At 39.4% G+C, this 20,315-nt stretch overlaps 1 protein-coding gene and 1 long non-coding RNA gene across 2 annotated transcripts; one reads left to right on the forward strand and one right to left on the reverse strand.

Annotated features, from left to right (window-relative positions):
- LOC126372205 (uncharacterized) lies at positions 1-4,132 on the forward strand. Its single transcript, XR_007567126.1, has 2 exons — positions 1-786; positions 969-4,132. It is a non-coding gene; the product is annotated as an uncharacterized LOC126372205 (long non-coding RNA).
- Positions 4,133-4,484: 352 nt separating this feature from the next.
- Positions 4,485-14,893, reverse strand: LOC126372162 (atrial natriuretic peptide receptor 2-like). Its single transcript, XM_050017803.1, has 9 exons — positions 14,819-14,893; positions 11,557-11,775; positions 10,480-10,614; positions 9,977-10,106; positions 9,548-9,789; positions 8,332-8,426; positions 6,821-7,039; positions 5,788-5,879; positions 4,485-4,631 (listed from the first exon to the last, which is right to left on the reverse strand). The coding sequence occupies exons 1-9, from the start codon at positions 14,857-14,859 to the stop codon at positions 4,506-4,508; spliced, it is 1,299 nt and encodes a 432-aa protein (XP_049873760.1). The 5' UTR covers positions 14,860-14,893; the 3' UTR covers positions 4,485-4,505.
- Positions 14,894-20,315: the final 5,422 nt, after the last annotated feature.

Raw genomic sequence — 20,315 nt, forward strand, 5'->3', positions numbered from 1 at the left:
TTGCCTTATAAGTACGTCTTACGGACATCGGTTTCCTCTGTGATAGAATCTTCTGACGAAGACACGTTGTCGCACAAAAATACGCTTGAATAATGAACCTCTGGCTTATTCTGTGTGTAGTACTCTCATGGACAAACGTGTATGGTTCTCCTGTTGGTGAACCTATCACCCCGGCTATTACCTACAGACGTGAATATTGTCCGGAAGGAAGAAGTGAATTGCCTAATGGACTTTGCATCATAATAAGGGCAAGCATCGAGCGTTACGTATTACGTACACACCAATGGTAATCCAGTCCCTCACGATCCCCCGTGTGGTCACCCGGTCGGTCCCCCGTGCAGACCCCCTGCTGGTCCACCGTGCGGTCCCCCAAGCAAACCCCAGCACAATCCCCTACGTTGTCCCCCGGGCGGTTCCCCATGTAGTTTCCCGATCTCTCCCCCGTGCAGACCCCCTGGTGGTCCTCCATCCGATCCCCCAAGCAGGCCCCTGAGCGATCACCCATGCTGTCCCCCGGGCGATCATCCGTGTGCTCATCCGGCCAGTCCCCCGTGCAGACCACCGGGTCTACCGTGCGGTCCCCCAAACAGGACCCAGCGTGATCCTTCGTGTTGTACTTCTGGCGGTCCCCCATGTGATTATCCGGCCGGTACCGTATGTTGTCCCACGGCTGATCCTCCGCGTGGTCACTCGGTCGGTCCCTCGTGTGGTTTACCCGGCTTGATAAATAGTGGATACTGTCCAAAAGGAACATTTAAGTTGCCAAATGGACTTTGTGTTATGAAGGTAAGCATAGTTCCTCTTATTCGTATGGTATCCAGCATTTCATATAAATAAAACCTCCACCAGCGAGAAATTTTTTAAAGATTAAATTTGAAATGAACATAACATAGCATCACACTATAGAACATAAACAGGACATAGGAGTTTGAAAAATACAGGCGCATAATTTGTTTGCTTTGTTACAGAATCGGAAATAGCTAATGGAAAGAACGAAGAACTTTATCCAAGAACCACGTATCGTTATGCCGGCTGCACAACACGAGCTAAGCTAGGTTTGGTCCGGTTATAGTACCCAAAATAAGTGTCTAACTACATCATTATAAGAAAGAAAGAAAGAAATAAGATAGAAAATATTTATTTCCATATTGGACGCCATATTTACAAACTTCAATTACTTACAGAAATTAAAAAAAAAACAAAGACAAAAAAGATAAATAATTACAGACATTAAATACACAATGGAGGCGCCCAAAATAAAAAATATAACATAATGACATTATGTACCTAGGTAAGTACATATGTATAGGTGTCGTGGGCCGATCGTTAAACTGGGTCGATCGAGATCTGCCTGGGCCCATCATGATGTGCCGGCATTTCGTGTAGAGGTAGGAGTTGAAAATTTCAATTCTTAATTAATTGATAACTCTCGGTTACTTCTTAACACGTTAACAGTCCGGTGTACCGTATGTGGCACACGGGGAGCGGTTCCGCCGAGTTCGTGTACCCTATGAGGTACACGAGACCAGTGCAGCTTTATGGGCTGTCAAATCACGGACTCGTAAAATTTGTTGATATTTTCATAAAGGACTTGTAGCCAAAGACCTTATAAATAGAAAAAGTCAAAAACATGTCACATTGAATAACAAACGAAAGCCAAAAAATATAATATCTCATTTGGACATATGGCATGTTTTGAAACGCTTGTATGGGGACTGTTAACGTGTTAATGATGTAAGTACGTACTACGTACACAAATCACTTCACGCCGCCGGCGCGCCGCGGGCGCCGACCCTAAAAAGCCGGCGTGCCGCCGCCGGCAAAGGGTCGGCTCCGACATCTAATTTCATGATGTGCCCAATTTACACACACACATTCACAATTCAATTAAATTTATTCACATTTATTGTAAAACCTTTATAGTACCATGTTTTATGAGCATGTAAATAATTTTTGAATTTTGTTTTTTTTTTTAAATTTAGCAGATCGATGAGAGCAACGCGTAGGTACCAACCTGCTTACATTTAAATTTTCTATACGAATGTCTTAGACACGGTAGTTGTCACAAACTATGAAATAAAACAATTAAATTAGTTTTAAATATACATTTTTATTTTCGCATTTGAAGTTTTTCATCAATAAACCTGCGAATCATTTCACTCTCAGCAAACGATTGGCACTAGGAAGATTAATTAAGTACTTAACATGCAATTATTTGTGAATATGAAAAAATATAATATCTCAAAAATAAAATATTATAGATATGGAGTCAAAATGTTGCCTAGAAAAGATTGCTACTTAGCTATAAGGCCGCCTATTCTACTCTTCTATTTCTCTTTTGTTTGTAATATTGTACACTGGCCTGCAAAACTAAGTAGATATGTAGATAAAATACTTTGTTGATCACAATGGACACAAGAACTAAATACTAGACTATTTTAAACTTACATTCATACATAAATTCACGCCTTTTTTCACCGGGGTAAGCAGAGACTATGGAATTCCATTTACTTCGATCCTGAAATATTTCTCTTGCTTCCTCCACATTCATCCATCGTTTCATACACGCACGTCGGTTCAGAGTAGAACTACTGTTTTTTTTCTAAGGACATCTAATTTTTTTTAATCGTGATTAGTAATTTAAAATGAAAAAATATGTTTTAACTATAAATCATAAATATAGCGTCAAAGAATTCTTATCTCAAAAATATTGAATTGGAAAATGTGTTGATAAAGTGCGTTGATGATTTCTTTCATTTTGTTGTAAGAATGACTAAATTATGTAAGTGACGAAATTATTTTATTTGATTATTATAATAGTATACTTAATGTAATGACCATTCACAAGTACATGACGTGACATACAAGTACACGTAAATTGTAACAATATTTTGTTTTAGGTTTACGCGGTTATTGTCATAATTAAAACACATAATAACGGGTTCTTACCGCGTTTAAATCAGACTTATTAGACTCCCGATATTTCGACACTGTTTCAAGTGCCATAATCACAGGATGACTGATGAGATTTATTATTTATTATGGATCTACCTACTCCACTCCAATCTCATCAGTCATGTGTCGAAATATCGGGAGTCTCATATCCCTGATACGCGGTAAGAACCCGTTATTATGTGTTTTAATTGTAACAATATTTGCATGCTATTGTTGAAAGCTGATAAGAAGGAACTTCTATGAACATCCATTTATTAATGTAAGTACTCTTTTCAAAGGCAAATAAAGAGTATTTCTATTTTCTATACATAATTTCACACACATAAATAAATGATTATGAATTATGAATTCCATCAGTTTTCTTTGTAAGTATTAAACTATACAATAGTAACATTTCGAGTCCTTTTTATTTCGAAAGTTTATATTGTGCACTATAATTTGAAAAGTGTAGTAAGTACTTACATAGTTTTAGTTTACATTATTTAGTGGCCCCGATTCCTGTAGACACTCCCTAATTTTATTTAAAGTTAAACCCGTCATTTTCTTATCCGCCGATAAGTTATCGGAATATTCAATAAACAATGTGTAACTATCTATTTTCGCTTCGTGCCAAGAAGCCGCTTAAATTAATAACTGATTTGTGCAAGTCCAGTACCGGGTTTCGATTCCCCGATTGAGAAGCAAACCGGTGAACCACAGGACCACAATGACTGTCAATGACACTTTTCCGATCAGGATGTTTTCCTGATTGGAAAAATGTCATGATGACTATAGGATATTTTGTAGGAATATTCTATTTGTTTTAAACTTAACACCACCACAGTTTGATGTGATTCACGACATGACATCACATAATATTTAAGATCACTGTTTTTAAATTAGCATTATACAAACAATAAAGAATGCTTTTTCGCTAATGTAATGTACACACATGCAACATACACAATGGTAATGTAATGCAATGTGTAATGTAATGTGTTGTAACACATATTATTTAAGATAACTGTTTTTAAATTAGCATAATACAATAATTCTTCGCTAATGTAATGTGTGCGTGTGTATGTGTGTGTGTATGTAATGTAATGCAATGAGTAATGCAAAGTGTAATGTAATGTATAATGTAATGTGTGGTAACCTCATCATAATAAATACCTACGAACGCCATCTATTTAATAGATATGCTATTGTTCCACTGAATACTTTCGGTATTCTGGCATTTAACACCACGTTTATCTTTTAGGCCTAAGTCAAAAGAAGAGTATAAAAATCTACCAAAGAGATAACACTAATACTTTCGTTACATAGACCGAAAGAAATTCGCATGGACAGGAGTGTGGTATAAGAAATAATACTACGTTTAGAACGCAACTCTCAGCTCCCCACCAACGGCTGAGCTAGGTTTACCTCACCCCCTCTGTCTTACTTTAGTCTTCAATCGTTTGCGCGTCAAACGTCACACACACATATGCACGTGTACGATAACGTCAACGTGTAGTGTCTGTGTAAAGTGAGGTTTTTTGCATGGAGTGTCCAAGCCGAACTTCTTTAATTTAGGACTTTATGAGAAGTTCCATAAAGTTTTGGTCGTAGTCATGCAGACGCGGGCCCCGAGGACTCTCGCTTTGGAAGCACCCCATTTTGCCCAGAAGCCAAAATGTCTCCATTTGTCCCTTACCCTGTGAAAGATAAAGGAAAAATATGTAAATGTTACTTCAATACGTCCCCACCGGCCGAGACGAACTGGAGTAGGATTGTATACGTTTTTATACAATAAAATGCCAGATAATATTTTGAATTTGTCAGAAAATAAATTTAAAGCTCATGTGAAGCTTACTTTATGTAAAAAAGCTTATTACAAGATTAACGACTAATTAAATGATAAAAATGTCTGGTATTAAATGTGTTCCTCTAGTTATTAAATAACTTATAATGTATACCCTCATTGATTTAAAAGATGTGTTGCTGTTGCAGTTTCTAATCATTTGTTCTCCTCAGCCATAACACCTTGCTAAATAACGTAAATTCAAAAAGTTACATTAACCTTCAACAACTTTATCAGAATTATTTTCTAGACATTCTGTGTAATACTACTTACTTCCTTAATTGTAGGTTTAATGAATTCATTATTAATATTCAATATTATTCTCGGAATAGCAAATAAAATGTGCATAGTAATTTATTGGATAATTATAGGTAAATATATCCTTCTAGATACGTAATTCGACCGCGTGACTACGGTATGACTTGTTTTCCTTATGACAACGAAACTGTTGAAAAATTAAATGGAGCTTTCTAGAGTGACGTAAGTACAATAATTTCAAGGACGAACCGCCTTCGTGGTTTTGTGGCTGAGCGTTAGGTTCACAATTCGGAGATCCCGGGTTCGAATCCCGATGGGGATGAGGAAATCACTTTGTAAGCCCTGGTATGGTTAGGAATGTTTCCAAAGTGGCAGTAAAAGTAAAAATCTATGTAAAAAGAGCTTTATTCGCAGTCTTTAGTCCTCTTACCTATCCTGAAGATTTTGACAGGTCCGTTTTTTTTTACTGAATCGACTGCCTGTCTGACCATCCAACCCGAAGGTAAAAACCAGCTCAATACCGGGTATGTGGGTTTCCGCACGATGTTTTCCTTCACCGCTGAGCAATGATCGTAATCATTTATGATCCAAACATGAATTCGAAAACAAATTCGACAATCATTGGATTAGGTCTGTGCTGGATTCGAACCTGCGACCTCCAAATGAGAGGCAAGCGTTCTACCAACTGGGCTACCGCGGCTCGGTAACGTTATTTACTTATGAAATATGAAAAGATAAGTAAAATAACTCACAGCTACATCAATGACACCTCTGGATTGAACCTCGTATCCTCCGATTTGGTCCAAAGCTTGTTTTGTCGAGTCTGATATATGGATCTTCATAGCTGTAAAGAATGATTCCATGTCAATGTAAGCAACCTCGGGTGTGGTGAACGGTGCGACCACGTGATCGGTGGGGGGAGGCCAAAATCAACAAGATCGATCCACTCTGGCCAGCGTCCCCGTATCGAGAGGGGAATAACTAGATTTTGTATATTTTTTTTCCTTTGATGAGTGTTCTCTTGGCCCCAGACTTGCCCGGAGGCATTAACAAGGCCTAAGATGGGGCTCAGAAGGTGCCTCTTCGCTCTGGCCTTGAAATCACCCGGGTTATATGCATTCGGAAATACTGAAGACGGCAAAGAATTGCACTCTCAATTTTGTATTTTGAGGGGCTGAGGGTCGCCTCTTTGAGGTCTCGCACCACCTAAATATTTTGCTAGGGCCACCACTGAGTAAAGATTCCAAAACGCAAGCACTTGCTTACGTTTAAATGAACTACTAATTTGTATACGTTTTGTTTGAATGAGTGATCGTTTTACTACAACGATCACCAATCAATAAGGCGGTCGACCTGGAGAACGACCATGAGGCGATGCTCGTGTATTTCGAATCGACGGCTTACTTACAAACCATCCTCCAAGGCTAGCCTTGCCTATAACCCTTGCCTGTAGCCTACGATCACACGATCCACGATCACGATCACACGATCACACGATCTATAGATCCGGGTTCGATTCCCGATGGGGATACTGTCGAAAATCAGAGATCTTTGTGAGACCATCCTGTTTCACTAGGACATTTCATGAATCACCTGATTGGCCGAAAATGTAAGATGATTCCGTGCTACGCAAGTTAAGTCGTTGGTCCTGGCTCCTAAGCTAAATGCCTCCAATAACCCGCAGTGCACCAGCGTGGTGGAGTACGCTCCATACACCCTCAGGTTGATTGAGGGGAGGCCTGTGCGCAGATGTTATATTTAAGTTAGAAACATGCCTGGACCCACCTTCTCCTGTGCTTTCCATCCTACTCGCGACATTGATAGTGTCCCCAAAGAGGCAGTATCGGGGCATGGTGGTACCGACCACCCCTGCCACGCACGGCCCCGTGTTAACTCCTGCGCGGATCCTCAGAGACTCCTCTGGCCTATGAGGCACCGTCGCTCCTTCCAAACTCCTCATTAGGGATAAAGACATGTCTGCTATTTCAGATGCGTGACGATTTCCTGGAAAGTAGTCAATTCCAATCTGTAGACACAATGTTATACAACAATGAGTAGACGGTCCTTCTTCTTCGTGTCGATGACAAGTCGAACAACGCAATTTATTTATTTACGTTTATCAGCCCAAAATGCTGCCACGGCAATAGCACGGGCAAAAGTGCTCATCAAGTCTTCCCGTGTGGAGGTTTCAGGGCATAGTGGGCATGCAATTAGGTGGGACATGATCTGCGGATGAGCCTGCGTCTGATGATGAGTAGACGGTAACACACAAACATACACACACACATTTTTGGGTAGATAAAATATTTTCAACAGCCTCCGTGGTCCAGTGGTTGAGCGTTGTGCTGCACGATCTGGACGTCCGGGTTCGATTCCCAATGGGACACAACACTGTTCTTTGTTTGGTAAGGACTTTACAGGCTTGAAACACCTGATGGTCTGAAAAAATAAGATGATTCCGCAGGGGAACGGCGTGGTGGAGTATGCTCCATACCCCCTCCGGTTGACTGAGGGGAGGCCTGTGCCCAGCAGTGGGACGATATAGGCTGTTTATGATTCAATATTTGGTACAATTACGTTATCAGATTCTGACCTAAAATGATGGGAAAGTCGCAGTTGGATTTCATGATCTGCCTGCCATATTACCTACATAAAGTCCACCAGAAATAAAGGTGCTCTACGTTCTTCAATACGGCTAGCCGTAATGTAATAAATACAACGGGGGCTTTATTTTTGAGCAGCTCGTTTTCAAGACACGTACGAAAATATATTTATAAACATTTCACGTAGCACATAAGAACTTGCCATTTGCAAGATGAGACAGGTATATACACAGTGCAGTAAGTACAGTAGTGGTGTAGGGTCCACATAATATCAGCGTCGTTGTTCAGGTTGCGCGCCGCGACTTGTGCCGAGTGAGGCCCTTTTATCTCAGGACATCCACCACCGCTTTATGAACATTTCGACAGACATCCATTTTGCTTTTTTGTAATTGTTTTGTGAAAATTTTAAATGATATTATTGTCTTGTTTTGTGTGTGGCGTCCTTTTATAATAAACTATTACTATTCTATTCTATATCTCTTGGCCCCAGTCTTACCCGAAGGCAATGACGAGGCCTAAAATGGTGCACCCGGGTTATATGCAATCGGAAATACAAAAGACGGCACAGAATCCCACTCCCTGTGACCGTTCTAAACGTAGTATTATTCCTTATTCTATGCTACAGGGTTCCCGTTAATGACTTTAATTACTAGTATTGTTAGATCTGAACAGCCTAACCTTGTTTAGACGTACCATTTCTCTGAGGCAGACCAGAAACAACCATGTACGCATCACCGATTGTCTCCACCTTGTAGACATTATACTGCATTATTTTCCCGTCAAATAATCTGTGAACAAGAAGATCATAGACCTCAAATTCGTAATCCTTAATGAAATAGAGCCACAAGTAATCAGAAGACCGTTGGGACCATCTTTGATACGAAGTCCTCTAAGTCAAGTGATCGACCTATAGTGCATTTCGTTTCGTAGTCTGTACATGAGTCATGTCAGGGGCGTTTGGCGGCTCAATAGTAACTCTGACTCCAGAGTTGATGAGATTGGTAATCCACCTCACAACCCACACAAGAGAAGAGTGCATTTCATCACCTTAAAGTGAAACCATATTAACGCGTTTTATGAAAAATCACTCATGTCATTTTTAATGATTTTTGTTTTTATAGAACTTACCCATAGATTGTTTTATAAAGGCAAAGAAAGAGTACTCCACTCCAATCTCATCAGTCATCCCGTGATCATGGCACTTGCAACAGTGTCGAAATATCGGGAGTCTCATATCTCTACTTTAAACGCGGTAAGAACCCGTTATTATGTGTTTTAATTAGAACTTGCCAATGCTTAGGGAAACTCACAGAGCGAAAATGTAAATCGAAAAAAAATCTGACTGAGATGGGATTTGAACCCGCAGCTCTTGTCCAGTCGGGACGAGCGTGTTAACCATCACACCACCAGGTCCTCCTCCTGTCCATGTCTAGGCAGATTGCGCCGGCGTCGGCTTAATGACGATACATAGATCGAAAGAATCTCGCATGGACAGGAAGAAGACTCGGTGGTGTAATGGTTACCACGCTCGTCCCGACTGGACAAGAGCTGCGGGTTCAAATCCCGACTGGTGGAGGTGTTTTTACGGCTAATAGTCGGGACCAACGGCTTAACGTGCCCTCCAAAGCACGGAATCATCTTACTTTTTCGGACAATCACATGATTCAAGCCCGAGGAGGAGGAGGTCTTGACCGAGTCAGATGTTTTTTTTTTTAATTTTCACTTTGTGATGTGATTTCTGTTCCTAAAACCTCGCATTATACAAGCTAGTTTCAATGTAGGTAAAAAATATTGGTCTCAATTTTTTCAAATACAAAGACTAAATCAATGTGGCCACATTTAACCCCACAGAATATGGTTTCTCAAAAAGTCGCTTCCGTGGTTTCCACGGTAAGGTGTCCATACGTACTTGTAAAGCATGTTGAGCATATTGATAACTTCCATAGGAGTACTGTTGGCAGATATGGTGGTGAAGCCGACTATGTCACTGAAGAATATGGTGACAGCGTCAAAGGCTTCAGCCGGGACTGTTCTTTGCGCTCGGAGCCGTCGGAGCACCGGCAATGGAAGCATCCGGGAAAGCAGCAGGTCGCTCTTCTGTTTCTCAGTAACCAGCTGTTGTGTGCTCACTTCCACCGAGCGGCTGAAAGTCTGGAAACCAAGATTTGTGGTATAGTTCTTGCAACTAACTCATCCTGTCGTGAAGAAACCTACATACCCGAGAAATGCGTTTTGGAGGTGGCTGATTGTTTTTTATTGTTAACTATTATTTTGTATCGTTAGCTGTTGGTCTTCCAATAAAAAAATAAAAAAATAACCCGATACCAGTCCAGATTACCTGAATAGTATTCACAGTATGTCGGACGAGCAATACTAGGACAGGAGAAGCCAGGAGTACCGCTGTCAGGATGACCACACCCACGGCCAGGGTACGGCGAGATACCCACACCTCCCGATGCACTGCTTCTCTGGAATATTTTTTTTAACAAATAGGTTTTTTTATTACATTTTCTCCTGACGTCAAGTGAAAACGGGGCGTGTGGTCCGCGGAGGTCCGTGTTGCTGTATGGGCGTGTGTTTCTAATGTCATAGAATAAACAGCCTACTTAGGCCAGGCACGCACTACGAGTTTTTCGCCGCGCGGCAGAAAAGAGCAGCGGCATAATGTCGCACTGTAAATAAAACTGTGACATGAAGACTATATTCATAGCTTCGTCATGTCACAGTTTTTGAATTCGTCATTTTTGGCAATTCAGCTAACGGTACTCAAAAAAAAGTATTTCGTAGCAAAAGCTTGCCCAAAATTACGCCAATGTCAAATACGATATTTTTTTTATTTACCTGGCTATCCCCCATAGGTTGATATGCACCTCACACAGTTTTCCATGACAGAGTTCTAACTCCAACAAATAGAAGTTAGACTTCCCTGATGCTGGGTCCAGATCGCTTTCATTTCTCGACGGCAACTTTTTATAACTGAAAATTTATTAAAGATTTTACTGTAGAGGCATAGAATAAAACTTAATACTTACTACATGTACATATGGCAGAGTAAGGCTTAGAAGGTCGTAGATTGACCACGTTCAAGATATCCTTAGACTGCGTTTCCATTGACGCGGAGTTGGGCGGAGAGGAGCGGAGATGTGCAGGAATCGACCAATCACCGTGAGGGAGAGAGTGACAGAGCGTCTTCGTTTTTCGCTCTCTCGAACGCTGTGATTGGTCAAATCCGCACATCTCCGCTCTTCTCTGCTTCACTGGAAATCCGGCCTTAGAACAGTTTTAGTGCGATCTACTCTGAACCAGCTTGCGTGTATGAAACGATTGATGAATGTGGAGGAAGCAAGAGAAGTGTGGCAGGATCGAAGTCTTTTTTTTATGTATGTATGTATGTGTGTATAGAACGGTCACTCGCGGTTGAAAGTGTGAAAAACAAGATGTTTTATGTTATAATTCTTGCAACTAACTCATTGTGTCGTGAAGATACCCACATGCCCGAGAAATGGGTTTCAAAGGTTTGTGTAACCCCCGCCCCGCATAGATTTGTATTGGTCGCTGACCTCATCCCCTCTGGGTCTTAGACTTACTAAAGTCCTAAATGGCCGTAAACCGCTAAGGGGTAAGTAACAGCTCGCTTGTAACTACTACTTCCTTTATTTTTTATTATTTTATTTTTACGAAGTTTCCAGGAAGAAAACTCAACTGTTGAGTTAAGCTCGCCTTTGTACATTATCATTTCTATTATACTTGGACTTTAGTCATTTGTTTGTGTGTAATAAAAATCAAATAAAGATGTGTAAGTAACACCGAGAGGGGGTGTGGTAAACCTAACTCAGCCGCTGGTGGGGAGCGGAGAGTTGTTGTTCTATACGTAGTATTATTTCTGACTCTGCGGTATACCGCTAAAGGCATACTTACTAGTCATAAACCTCTTCGAGAATCATTGCCTCCTGAATCTTCTCAGCCTTCAAGTACATCAGCGTGGATGCGAGGTAGTCCAAAGCGGACAACTGATGCAGCTGTATGAATCCCAGATTGATCTGGTCCAGCTGGTCTGACGTCACATAGTACGTTGCCATCAGGACCAGTGAGGATTCTTCCAAGACTTTGAGGAGTTCGTAACAAGCTGCTAGTTTCCTGAAACGAAATTCTTTTTAGTTGCAAATAGTGTCAATTTATCTTAAGTGCAGTTTTCACTAACACAGTTCGCTCGACTATTATAGACGGCGATACGGCCTCGTGGCGTAAAATTCCACTTGATATCAACTCAGAATAATGAGCTGAATCATCCCTCTTAGTATTCGTTACGATGTCACTTACACCCCGTATGCTTGTCTTGGCGGGGGCACTCCCGTGCCCCCAGATGTGAAGTGGCAAAACAATCTGCGTTTTTTACTACAATGTATTATTCCTTATTCTATACTACAGTCTACGGGTGGTCAAAATAATCAATCCACACTCATTTTAACACTCATGTACCTACTACTTTTAGTTTAAACACGTAAGACCCGGTTTTTTAGAGACAATAATTAAACAATATACCACAATTTACATCTTTTTAGAATAGAATAGAATAGAATAGAATAGAAGTCCACAGACGCAAAGATGCAAGCATTCTACCAACAGGACAACCACGGCTCTTTTTTGAGTCTTTGAGATAATCGAGCTCCGTTTAAATGTCTAACTGCATAATATCCGATGCACAGCGATTTATGGAAATGACTGCAAAATCAATATTCAGACATAGAAGACATCGCGACTTTGGATCGATGGCTGTACTGTATATATTATTTAGCACTGGAAAGCACTCGTTCAAAACGGAACATGCATAGTTTTCAATCAGACTAAGTAAGCAATCTTAATAGAACGGTTCTAAATTGATTAAGTTCTCGTTTGTGGATATATGGTACGTGAACGCATGCATACTCGTATATCGCTATATGTTTGTTTTCGCCGCGCGACACATGCCTCGTCTGAACTGACATAAATTGGTGCTGATTCCCGTACAAACCATCTATTTTAAGTTATACCTGTCACTTTCTTATACGTCGCAAAGGAAAGGGACGCGTAATCGACAGGCATAAACTTAATGGGACACACGTCAATTTTAGGCAGTTTAAAAAACCCTTCCAAAATCTTATATTGGCCGACAGAATTGAGTTGACAGCACACGTCAAACAAATTGCATATTATTATGAGCAAGATGCCCTTTATATTGGCCCGGGTTATTCTTTCATTCTAAAATTAACAGTTGTCAATCATCAATCTCTCTCCTTTTTGGCGAATAAAATTAGGAGGAGTCTGCTGGAATCGGGGCCATTGTATCTTTAATAACATGATCGTACATTCCACATACATACATAAACTCAACCACACAAGTAATCAAAGACAACTTGCAGTCACAGCTGATGCTAAGGCCTAAGAAGGATATGATGGTCCGTGGATGAACCTTATGCTAACAAGAGCCTATCGCCCATAACAATTAGTGTGTGCAAGGACCAGTGGGACTCCCCGTTGTGGCATCACTGGGTGAAGATCCATCCGCCGGGTTTAATAAATTATATAAAAAAAGTGTGATAAATGTAACTAACACAATATGGGATGAATATCGTCTGAATTTTTTTTTTATACATTGATGAATTGTTTCGATGTGGCCATTTTGGCCACCCAGGATTAAAACTAGCTTGTCTATTGGAAATTTTCGTTCACAAAAATAACATCCAAATGTGATTTTTAAAAAAGGCGCTTCCGTGGTTTTTATTATAAGATGACGATATAAAAACTGCTCTATTCTGTGATTAGACCTCAGATTCATTTGCTGTGTTTTGTTTTGCTATATTATGAAAACTTACTGGTTACTGGTACCGATTTCTGTTAACATAACTTTGCATTTTTCTCATACAGTCAGGGTCCACGATAAAATGAATTATAACTAGTTTCTAATTTGAATTTTAAAGTTAAATAAAAAAAAAATACACTTATTGTTAGAGTATATCCACCGACAAGAGCGCAACTCTTAAATAGAGAGAGGTTAGAGTATATAGTATAAAATAACACAGATGCAGAAGTATTTTCAGTTCACGATAACATTTCAAATTTTGGTCTTGTATCGCGTGGGTTGTGAGGTGAATTACCAACCTCATCAACCCTGAGGGGTTATTATTGAGCCACCACAGGCTCCTGACAAGCTCATGTAACGATTACTTACTTAAGTCAGTAAGTAGTAACCGGGACCAACTTTTTAACATGCCTTCCGAAGCACGGATCATCTTAGTTTCGGACAATCTGGTGATCTGCCTGTAATGTCATAATCAAACTAGGGATCACAAAGTGATTTTTGTGATATGTCCCCACCGGAATTCGAACCCGGGACCTCCGGATCGTAAGCCCAGCGCTCAACCACTACATCACAGAGGCCCTCCAATTTTGGTAATTAAAAGGGAGTTAAAAGGACACATCGAAGCAATTCATCTAAAAAGCATTTCAAAACATTTGCACATAAAAGGAGGTGCGCAATTCCAATAAATGTCAAAAAACAATATTGCTTTTTTAAATGAATTGCTTCGATATGGCCTTTTTAACCCCACAAAAGTAGTTACAGCGTCGCATAATGAACTAGGTACCAGCTTTTCACTGAGCTTTACATAGTCAGATATTTTGGTGTGCTAACTAATTTCTAAAATTAATTAGACTATCTAATTTCGAGGTTAGAGCCGTGGTAGCCCAGTTGGATGTTCGCAGGTTCGATCCCAGGACAGGCCTAAACCTTTGATTTTCGAAATCGTTTTTCGAATTTATGTTTGGATCATAAAAGATTATCACGTGTTCAGCGGTGAAGGAAAACATCGAGAGGAAACCCACATTCCCAAGAAATACATTTTCAGAGGTACGTGACCTAACCTGTATTGGGCTGGTTTTCCCTTCGCGGGTTGAAAGGTCAGAGGCAATCGCTTCTGTAAAAAACCGGATCTGTTAAATCTTCAGTTTAGGTAAGCGGACCCCGTGAAAAACGGGATAATGGAGATGATTGCTGTCCATGAAATTAGAAGGTTAGACACTGTACAGCGCCATCTGTATATTTATTGGGGAACGTAGCCAGGAAAGCCGCTCTGTGTCAGCCAGTGGACAGTAAGTCGCTAACTGTAAGCCTAATGGGGAAACTAAATCGACTTACACTTACCTCCAGAGCGAAGAGGTGGTGGTCTTCACTTGCTCCGCCATATAAAGCAGCAACACAGAATTGATCTCTCCATACACCGACATCCTCTTCAGCGCATCTATTTTCTTCAAACTCCTGGAAGAAAATCACTCTGAATTGAGTTTAGATGTAGTACAGGCTTCAATCAGGGGTTTAAAAGCTAAAACAGCAAAATTACTATTTGACGGTTTATGTTTTTTTTTAATCTGACAGAGGGCAGCAGTAACTGTCATTACTATTCACAGGTTTTTCACAGGAGTTCTAGTACGGCTTTGAAATAGACTACTCTGGCCGCCACCCCACTCGTGTCAAACAGAGTACTTCGAGGCGAAAGGCAAGAGGAAAACCACTGCTCTAATTTTCCTTAAAAAGTAGCATGGAGAATGCATTGACAAGAGCGTGGCTCTTAAAATATTGATGATGACGACGTTTTTTGACGCTGCGCACTTGCTTTTCTATTACTTTTTATATAAATCGATTCAATGTTCCCGTTTTAAACCTCCAGATATTATTATCTTTCACGGTAAAATATAAAGACGTCGACAACGACGTTACAGATAGAAAAAAATGCATAGGCAGAATAAAGACCTAGAGGGTTAAAAATGCCACATAGAAACAATTCATCTAAAAAAGCATTATTGCAATTTGAATTCGCGCATAAGTATAAATGTAACTGCGCAATGCAAACAAATGCTAAATAGCAATATTGCTTTTTTAGATGAATTGGTTCGATGTGATCGTTTTAAGCCCCTGGTGGACATAACACTCGTTTCGGTTTGACAAAAGTTGCGGGTTCAAATCCACACAGCAGGCTGATAACCCGATTGTCCGAAAGTAAGATAATTCGTGCTTTTGGGGTGCTTTGTAGTCAAGAGGGTTACAAATTTAAAATTTACTTTAAAAAAATGTGAATATATAAACAAAAGTGAAATGAAAACAAAAATGTTTGGATACATTATCAGCTATTTCGAACGTGTGACTTATGACATACATATTATGTATGTGAGATGATGTGTATGCGAAGGTGTGTGTGTTTGTACGTGTGTGTGTGTGTGTGTGTGTGTGTGTTTGAGTGTGAGTGTTACATTTATAGGATTAGGGGGTTAAGTAACTTTTGTCAAAAGTGTATCAACCTCCTCACATGAAAGATCTTTAAGCCACAGTGTTGGTTAACACTAATTTACAATTATAAAATTTCATGGGTTATATTTTAAGTTTTCTGTTTGCGATGTTGTACAGATAGGTACGCTGATTGTGTGTTACATTCTACCAGCAAAAACTGTCCGTACTGGGGGGCTAAAATGGCCACTTTAGCAATTCATCTAAATCCAAATCATTTCCTGAATTCCGAGCATTACTCAAGAAATTCTGCTATTTTTGGTAAAACAGTCGCATTCTTCAGAGGATCTGCAACAATTCAATTCATAATAGTGTTAGGCTGAATTGTTCGTCGACAGTTATAAGACATTTTTCTATAAATGGCAACACAAGAATGGGGTTGTCAAATCGGACGGATTGATACACGCTCTCTTGCGTTGGGGACCTTGTCGACATCGGACGTGTTTACCAAGTTAAGTGTTATTTGATACCAGAATAAATAAGTTGGATTACTGTTCTTCCGTATTTTTACTACATATCAGAAGTGGTAAGTACCTACGTTTTTGGAATGTTTTGTTGCCACGCGTGACCATTTTTCAAGCTGGATAGTTTGTAAGTTTAACTGTGGAAAAGTGTTGTTTGAATTATAATTATTCTTTAATTATTAGTGAGACTCTAATTGTTTCAATTATGCATAGTCAACTTTTATTTCAAATAGTAGGTACCTATAGTTATTTAACCTGTCTTTATTTCGAAAAGTTACCCACATTCTAAACATTACTTACGGATTACAGAAAATAAACAAAAACGAATGTATTACTATTGATATGTTCAACTTCAATGAATGACCTAATTAATCCAATGCTACGTACATACCTACATTTAAAAAAAATTAAAAATAAAATATACTAAAGGAAATAATAGTGAAATTTTGTCGTAAAGGGTTATTATGTTTGGTAAAGATTAATTCTAATGAATACAGCGGTAACAAAAATTTCGTTGTTATTGCGACCAGACATATAAGTAGTTTACAAGATAATTTATGTGTTGTTTTACATTTTTTTTTCTTATAGGCCACATAATATGGTGGTTTGGTATGTATGGTATCTTAGGATTTCGTATCAACAGTGGCTGCAAGCTGTGTTTGATTACTTGTGGCGCTGACCACCCCATTAGAGATTACAGGCGTGAGTATATGTATGTAAGTACATATGTAATATGGTCCGGTAAATCTGGTTTCAGTAATTGAATCTTTATTTAGATACTAAATTATAAAATGTAATTATTTTGTTTGGCCTAATATCATTAAGAGTCATTGTAATTATTATCATTTAGTAGAACTTGCTGGTATTGAGGGTTATAAGGGATTACTGAAAATGTCGTTTGTAAGGTCACATGCATAGTTTACGAGATTTTTACACAAATATTTTTAACTTTTGCGTTTTTGTGAATAAAATGTTATCATAGCCTTATTATCCATCCCCTAGCAGGTTTTGGGTGTTCTTTAGTAACAATAATAGATCCTATATGAACAGCACATGTGATGATACCAGGTTGAGGTTACGGAGGTTGATGAAAGGGGTCAAACATATTGTCTATTTTCTCTAGATGCACCTAGGGCATGCTGTCCGGATATCCGGACGACCGAACACTCCGGATTGTTCTTCGGATTTATTATCGGGATGGTAGAATCTGGCGGATAATTATGTGCCCCGGACGCACCATTTTCGAGTTATCATCAAAAACAGTAAAATTAGATTCTTTAAAATTCAAATGTTGGTTAGTCATTAATGGTTACAATTTTATTCTACGAGTTCTAGGAAATGGACGGAGGAGACGGAGTCCGTAGTCTGGAGACTTCTAGGAGGAGCCGTTCACGTGCCAGACGCAGCCGCGGCCGCGGTGAAAGCCGCAGCCGCAGTCGCTGCTTGCTTGATCGCGAGCTGGCTTTGAGAAGAGAGCAAGAGAAGGTTGTCGAACTAATTAAAACTATTAAAGATGCTCTCCCATCGCAGCCGTTAAATCAAAGCGCACCATCAGTAAATAAAAATTTGGATTACAAAAATATTCTTCCGGAATTTAATCCGTCTCTGAAAAGCCAACGCATAGACATGTGGCTAAAAAAGGTAAATCAGTGCGCGGAGGTTTACGGCTGGGATGAGAGGACAGTAGTGCATTTCGCAATGCAGAAATTGGGCATTCGAAGGTTGGCGGCGAAAGTATACGGAACTTGGCTAGTCCACGTGGCGTTGAATAGTTTGTTTTTACCGTTGGAGCGGTAATTGTTTACCAAGATATGCAACAACGTGATGAATCTGAAGCTCAGAGGCGACGGAGCCTTACAACTCTCGAGATCCAGACATCCGAGCAGTCACGTGAAAGGCGCACCGACCGTGATGTGCATACCGAGGGTGGACTTCACTCTAATTGCAATGACTCAAGTAAGATACGTAGTACAAGTCGTAGACGTAGTCCAAGCCGTTCGCGTCGTCACCGCAGCAAAACGCGAACCAGAAGCCGTAGACGTGTATTCCAAGCTATTATGCCGGATTCGAGAGATACTTTCATCTGACTTAGATGCTAATGGATTAAAAGAAATAAAGGAAAATGTTGTTATCAAGGATAACAAGTTATACAGGTGTGTTAATTGTAATAGATCTGATTTGCGTTGGGTGGTGCCGAAGGGGGCAAGGTGGCAGCTATGACTTTGGCCTAGAGAACACTGGGTCGGTTGAAGAGGACATATTGGTTTTCCTAAGATGTCAAGATATATGTGGATGCTTGCATCGAATGCGCGTGTTCTGGGAATATGCGCATATTCTAAGAATATGTGCATGTTCTGAGAATGTGCGCATTAGTAGAGATTACGTCTACAAATTTTAAAAATGATGGAAAAAGTAAAAAGTTACTACCACAATTATTCGGATCCATATCGTGTTATTGCAGTACTCGGTAATGACCGGTATAAAATCGCGGCGACACCAGGTTTAAGTAATAGTAGACATAAGCGTAAAACTACAATCGCTGCCGATCGTTATGTTGCCCTGGGTTCATGTAGCAGCCTTAAGCATAAATGAAAGTGACACGGATCTTGAAAATATTGACAGTGAACATGATTTTTAACAGCGTTTATTGTTGTTGATCATGACTTAGAGTTACGAATCAAATTTAAATCAACGATATTACATCTTTTGTATTTAGTATAAATATCAATATGTGTAAAATGTGTATGAAGGTATCACTATACGATAAGATTAAAGGTATTATGACAATAGTTTGTTAAGGTAGCGACCATGTGATTGACTCGTTAAATTTAAAGTATAAAGTACCATGTGATTGGTTAGGTAATATTTGAGAAACAGAGAACCATGTGATTGGTTCGTTAAATTTAAGGTATAAAGAACCATGTGATTGGTTCGTTAAATTTAAGGTATGAAGAACCATGTGATTGGTTAACTAATATTAGAGAAACAGACGACCATGTGATTGGCTCGTTGGTATTGAAATAAAAAGGACCATGTGATTGGTTTGTTAGAACTGAGATAGAATGGACCATGTGATTGGTTCGTTAGAACTGAGATAGAATGGACCATGTGATTGGTTCATTAGTATGTAATATAGATTAATTTAATTGTAAACAAAATCTATTACCTTATATCTAAATATCTTGAATTGTTATTCTGTGCAGCTAATTAAAGTTACCTTTGTACCACCATAAATCGGTAGCTATTACCCACGGCTAGAAAGCATTTTTGTGGGTTCATATAAATCTATACCTATTACCGGTCATTCTATATTACCAACATTCTTAATTTGAATATAAATATTTTCTTTTACATTAATGGACGTAAAACCCAATGTTGAGTTAAATCGAATCTCTATCATTTAATTATTGCGTCTAGAAAACCGGGTCTTACGATTAAAATCTTTGTATAGTGAATTTCAAAATGAACAACCTCATGTCTATTCAAAAACTTAACTGCTCTATGAAACTGTGTGAAAAGATTGAAATGAAATGAAATGAACTGAAATGAAATTTATTCTGTGCATTTATTGTGTGATTAACTTAAATATACTTTGTTAATTAGATACATTAAGCTGGAAGCGTGCATCAATCAGCCGAGTGTTAGGCTCATCTGTCGACGTGTATGGGGACATACACGCGGTCAGGATGGACGAGTGTTAGGCTGAATTGTTCGTCGACAGTTATAAGACATTTTTCTATAAATGGCAACACAAGAATGGGGTTGTCAAATCGGACGGATTGATACACGCTCTCTTGCGTTGGGGACCTTGTCGACATCGGACGTGTTTACCAAGTTAAGTGTTATTTGATACCAGAATAAATAAGTTGGATTACTGTTCTTCCGTATTTTTACTA

This window comes from Pectinophora gossypiella, chromosome 13, assembly GCF_024362695.1.
Source record: "Pectinophora gossypiella chromosome 13, ilPecGoss1.1, whole genome shotgun sequence".
NCBI lineage: Eukaryota > Metazoa > Arthropoda > Insecta > Lepidoptera > Gelechiidae > Pectinophora > Pectinophora gossypiella.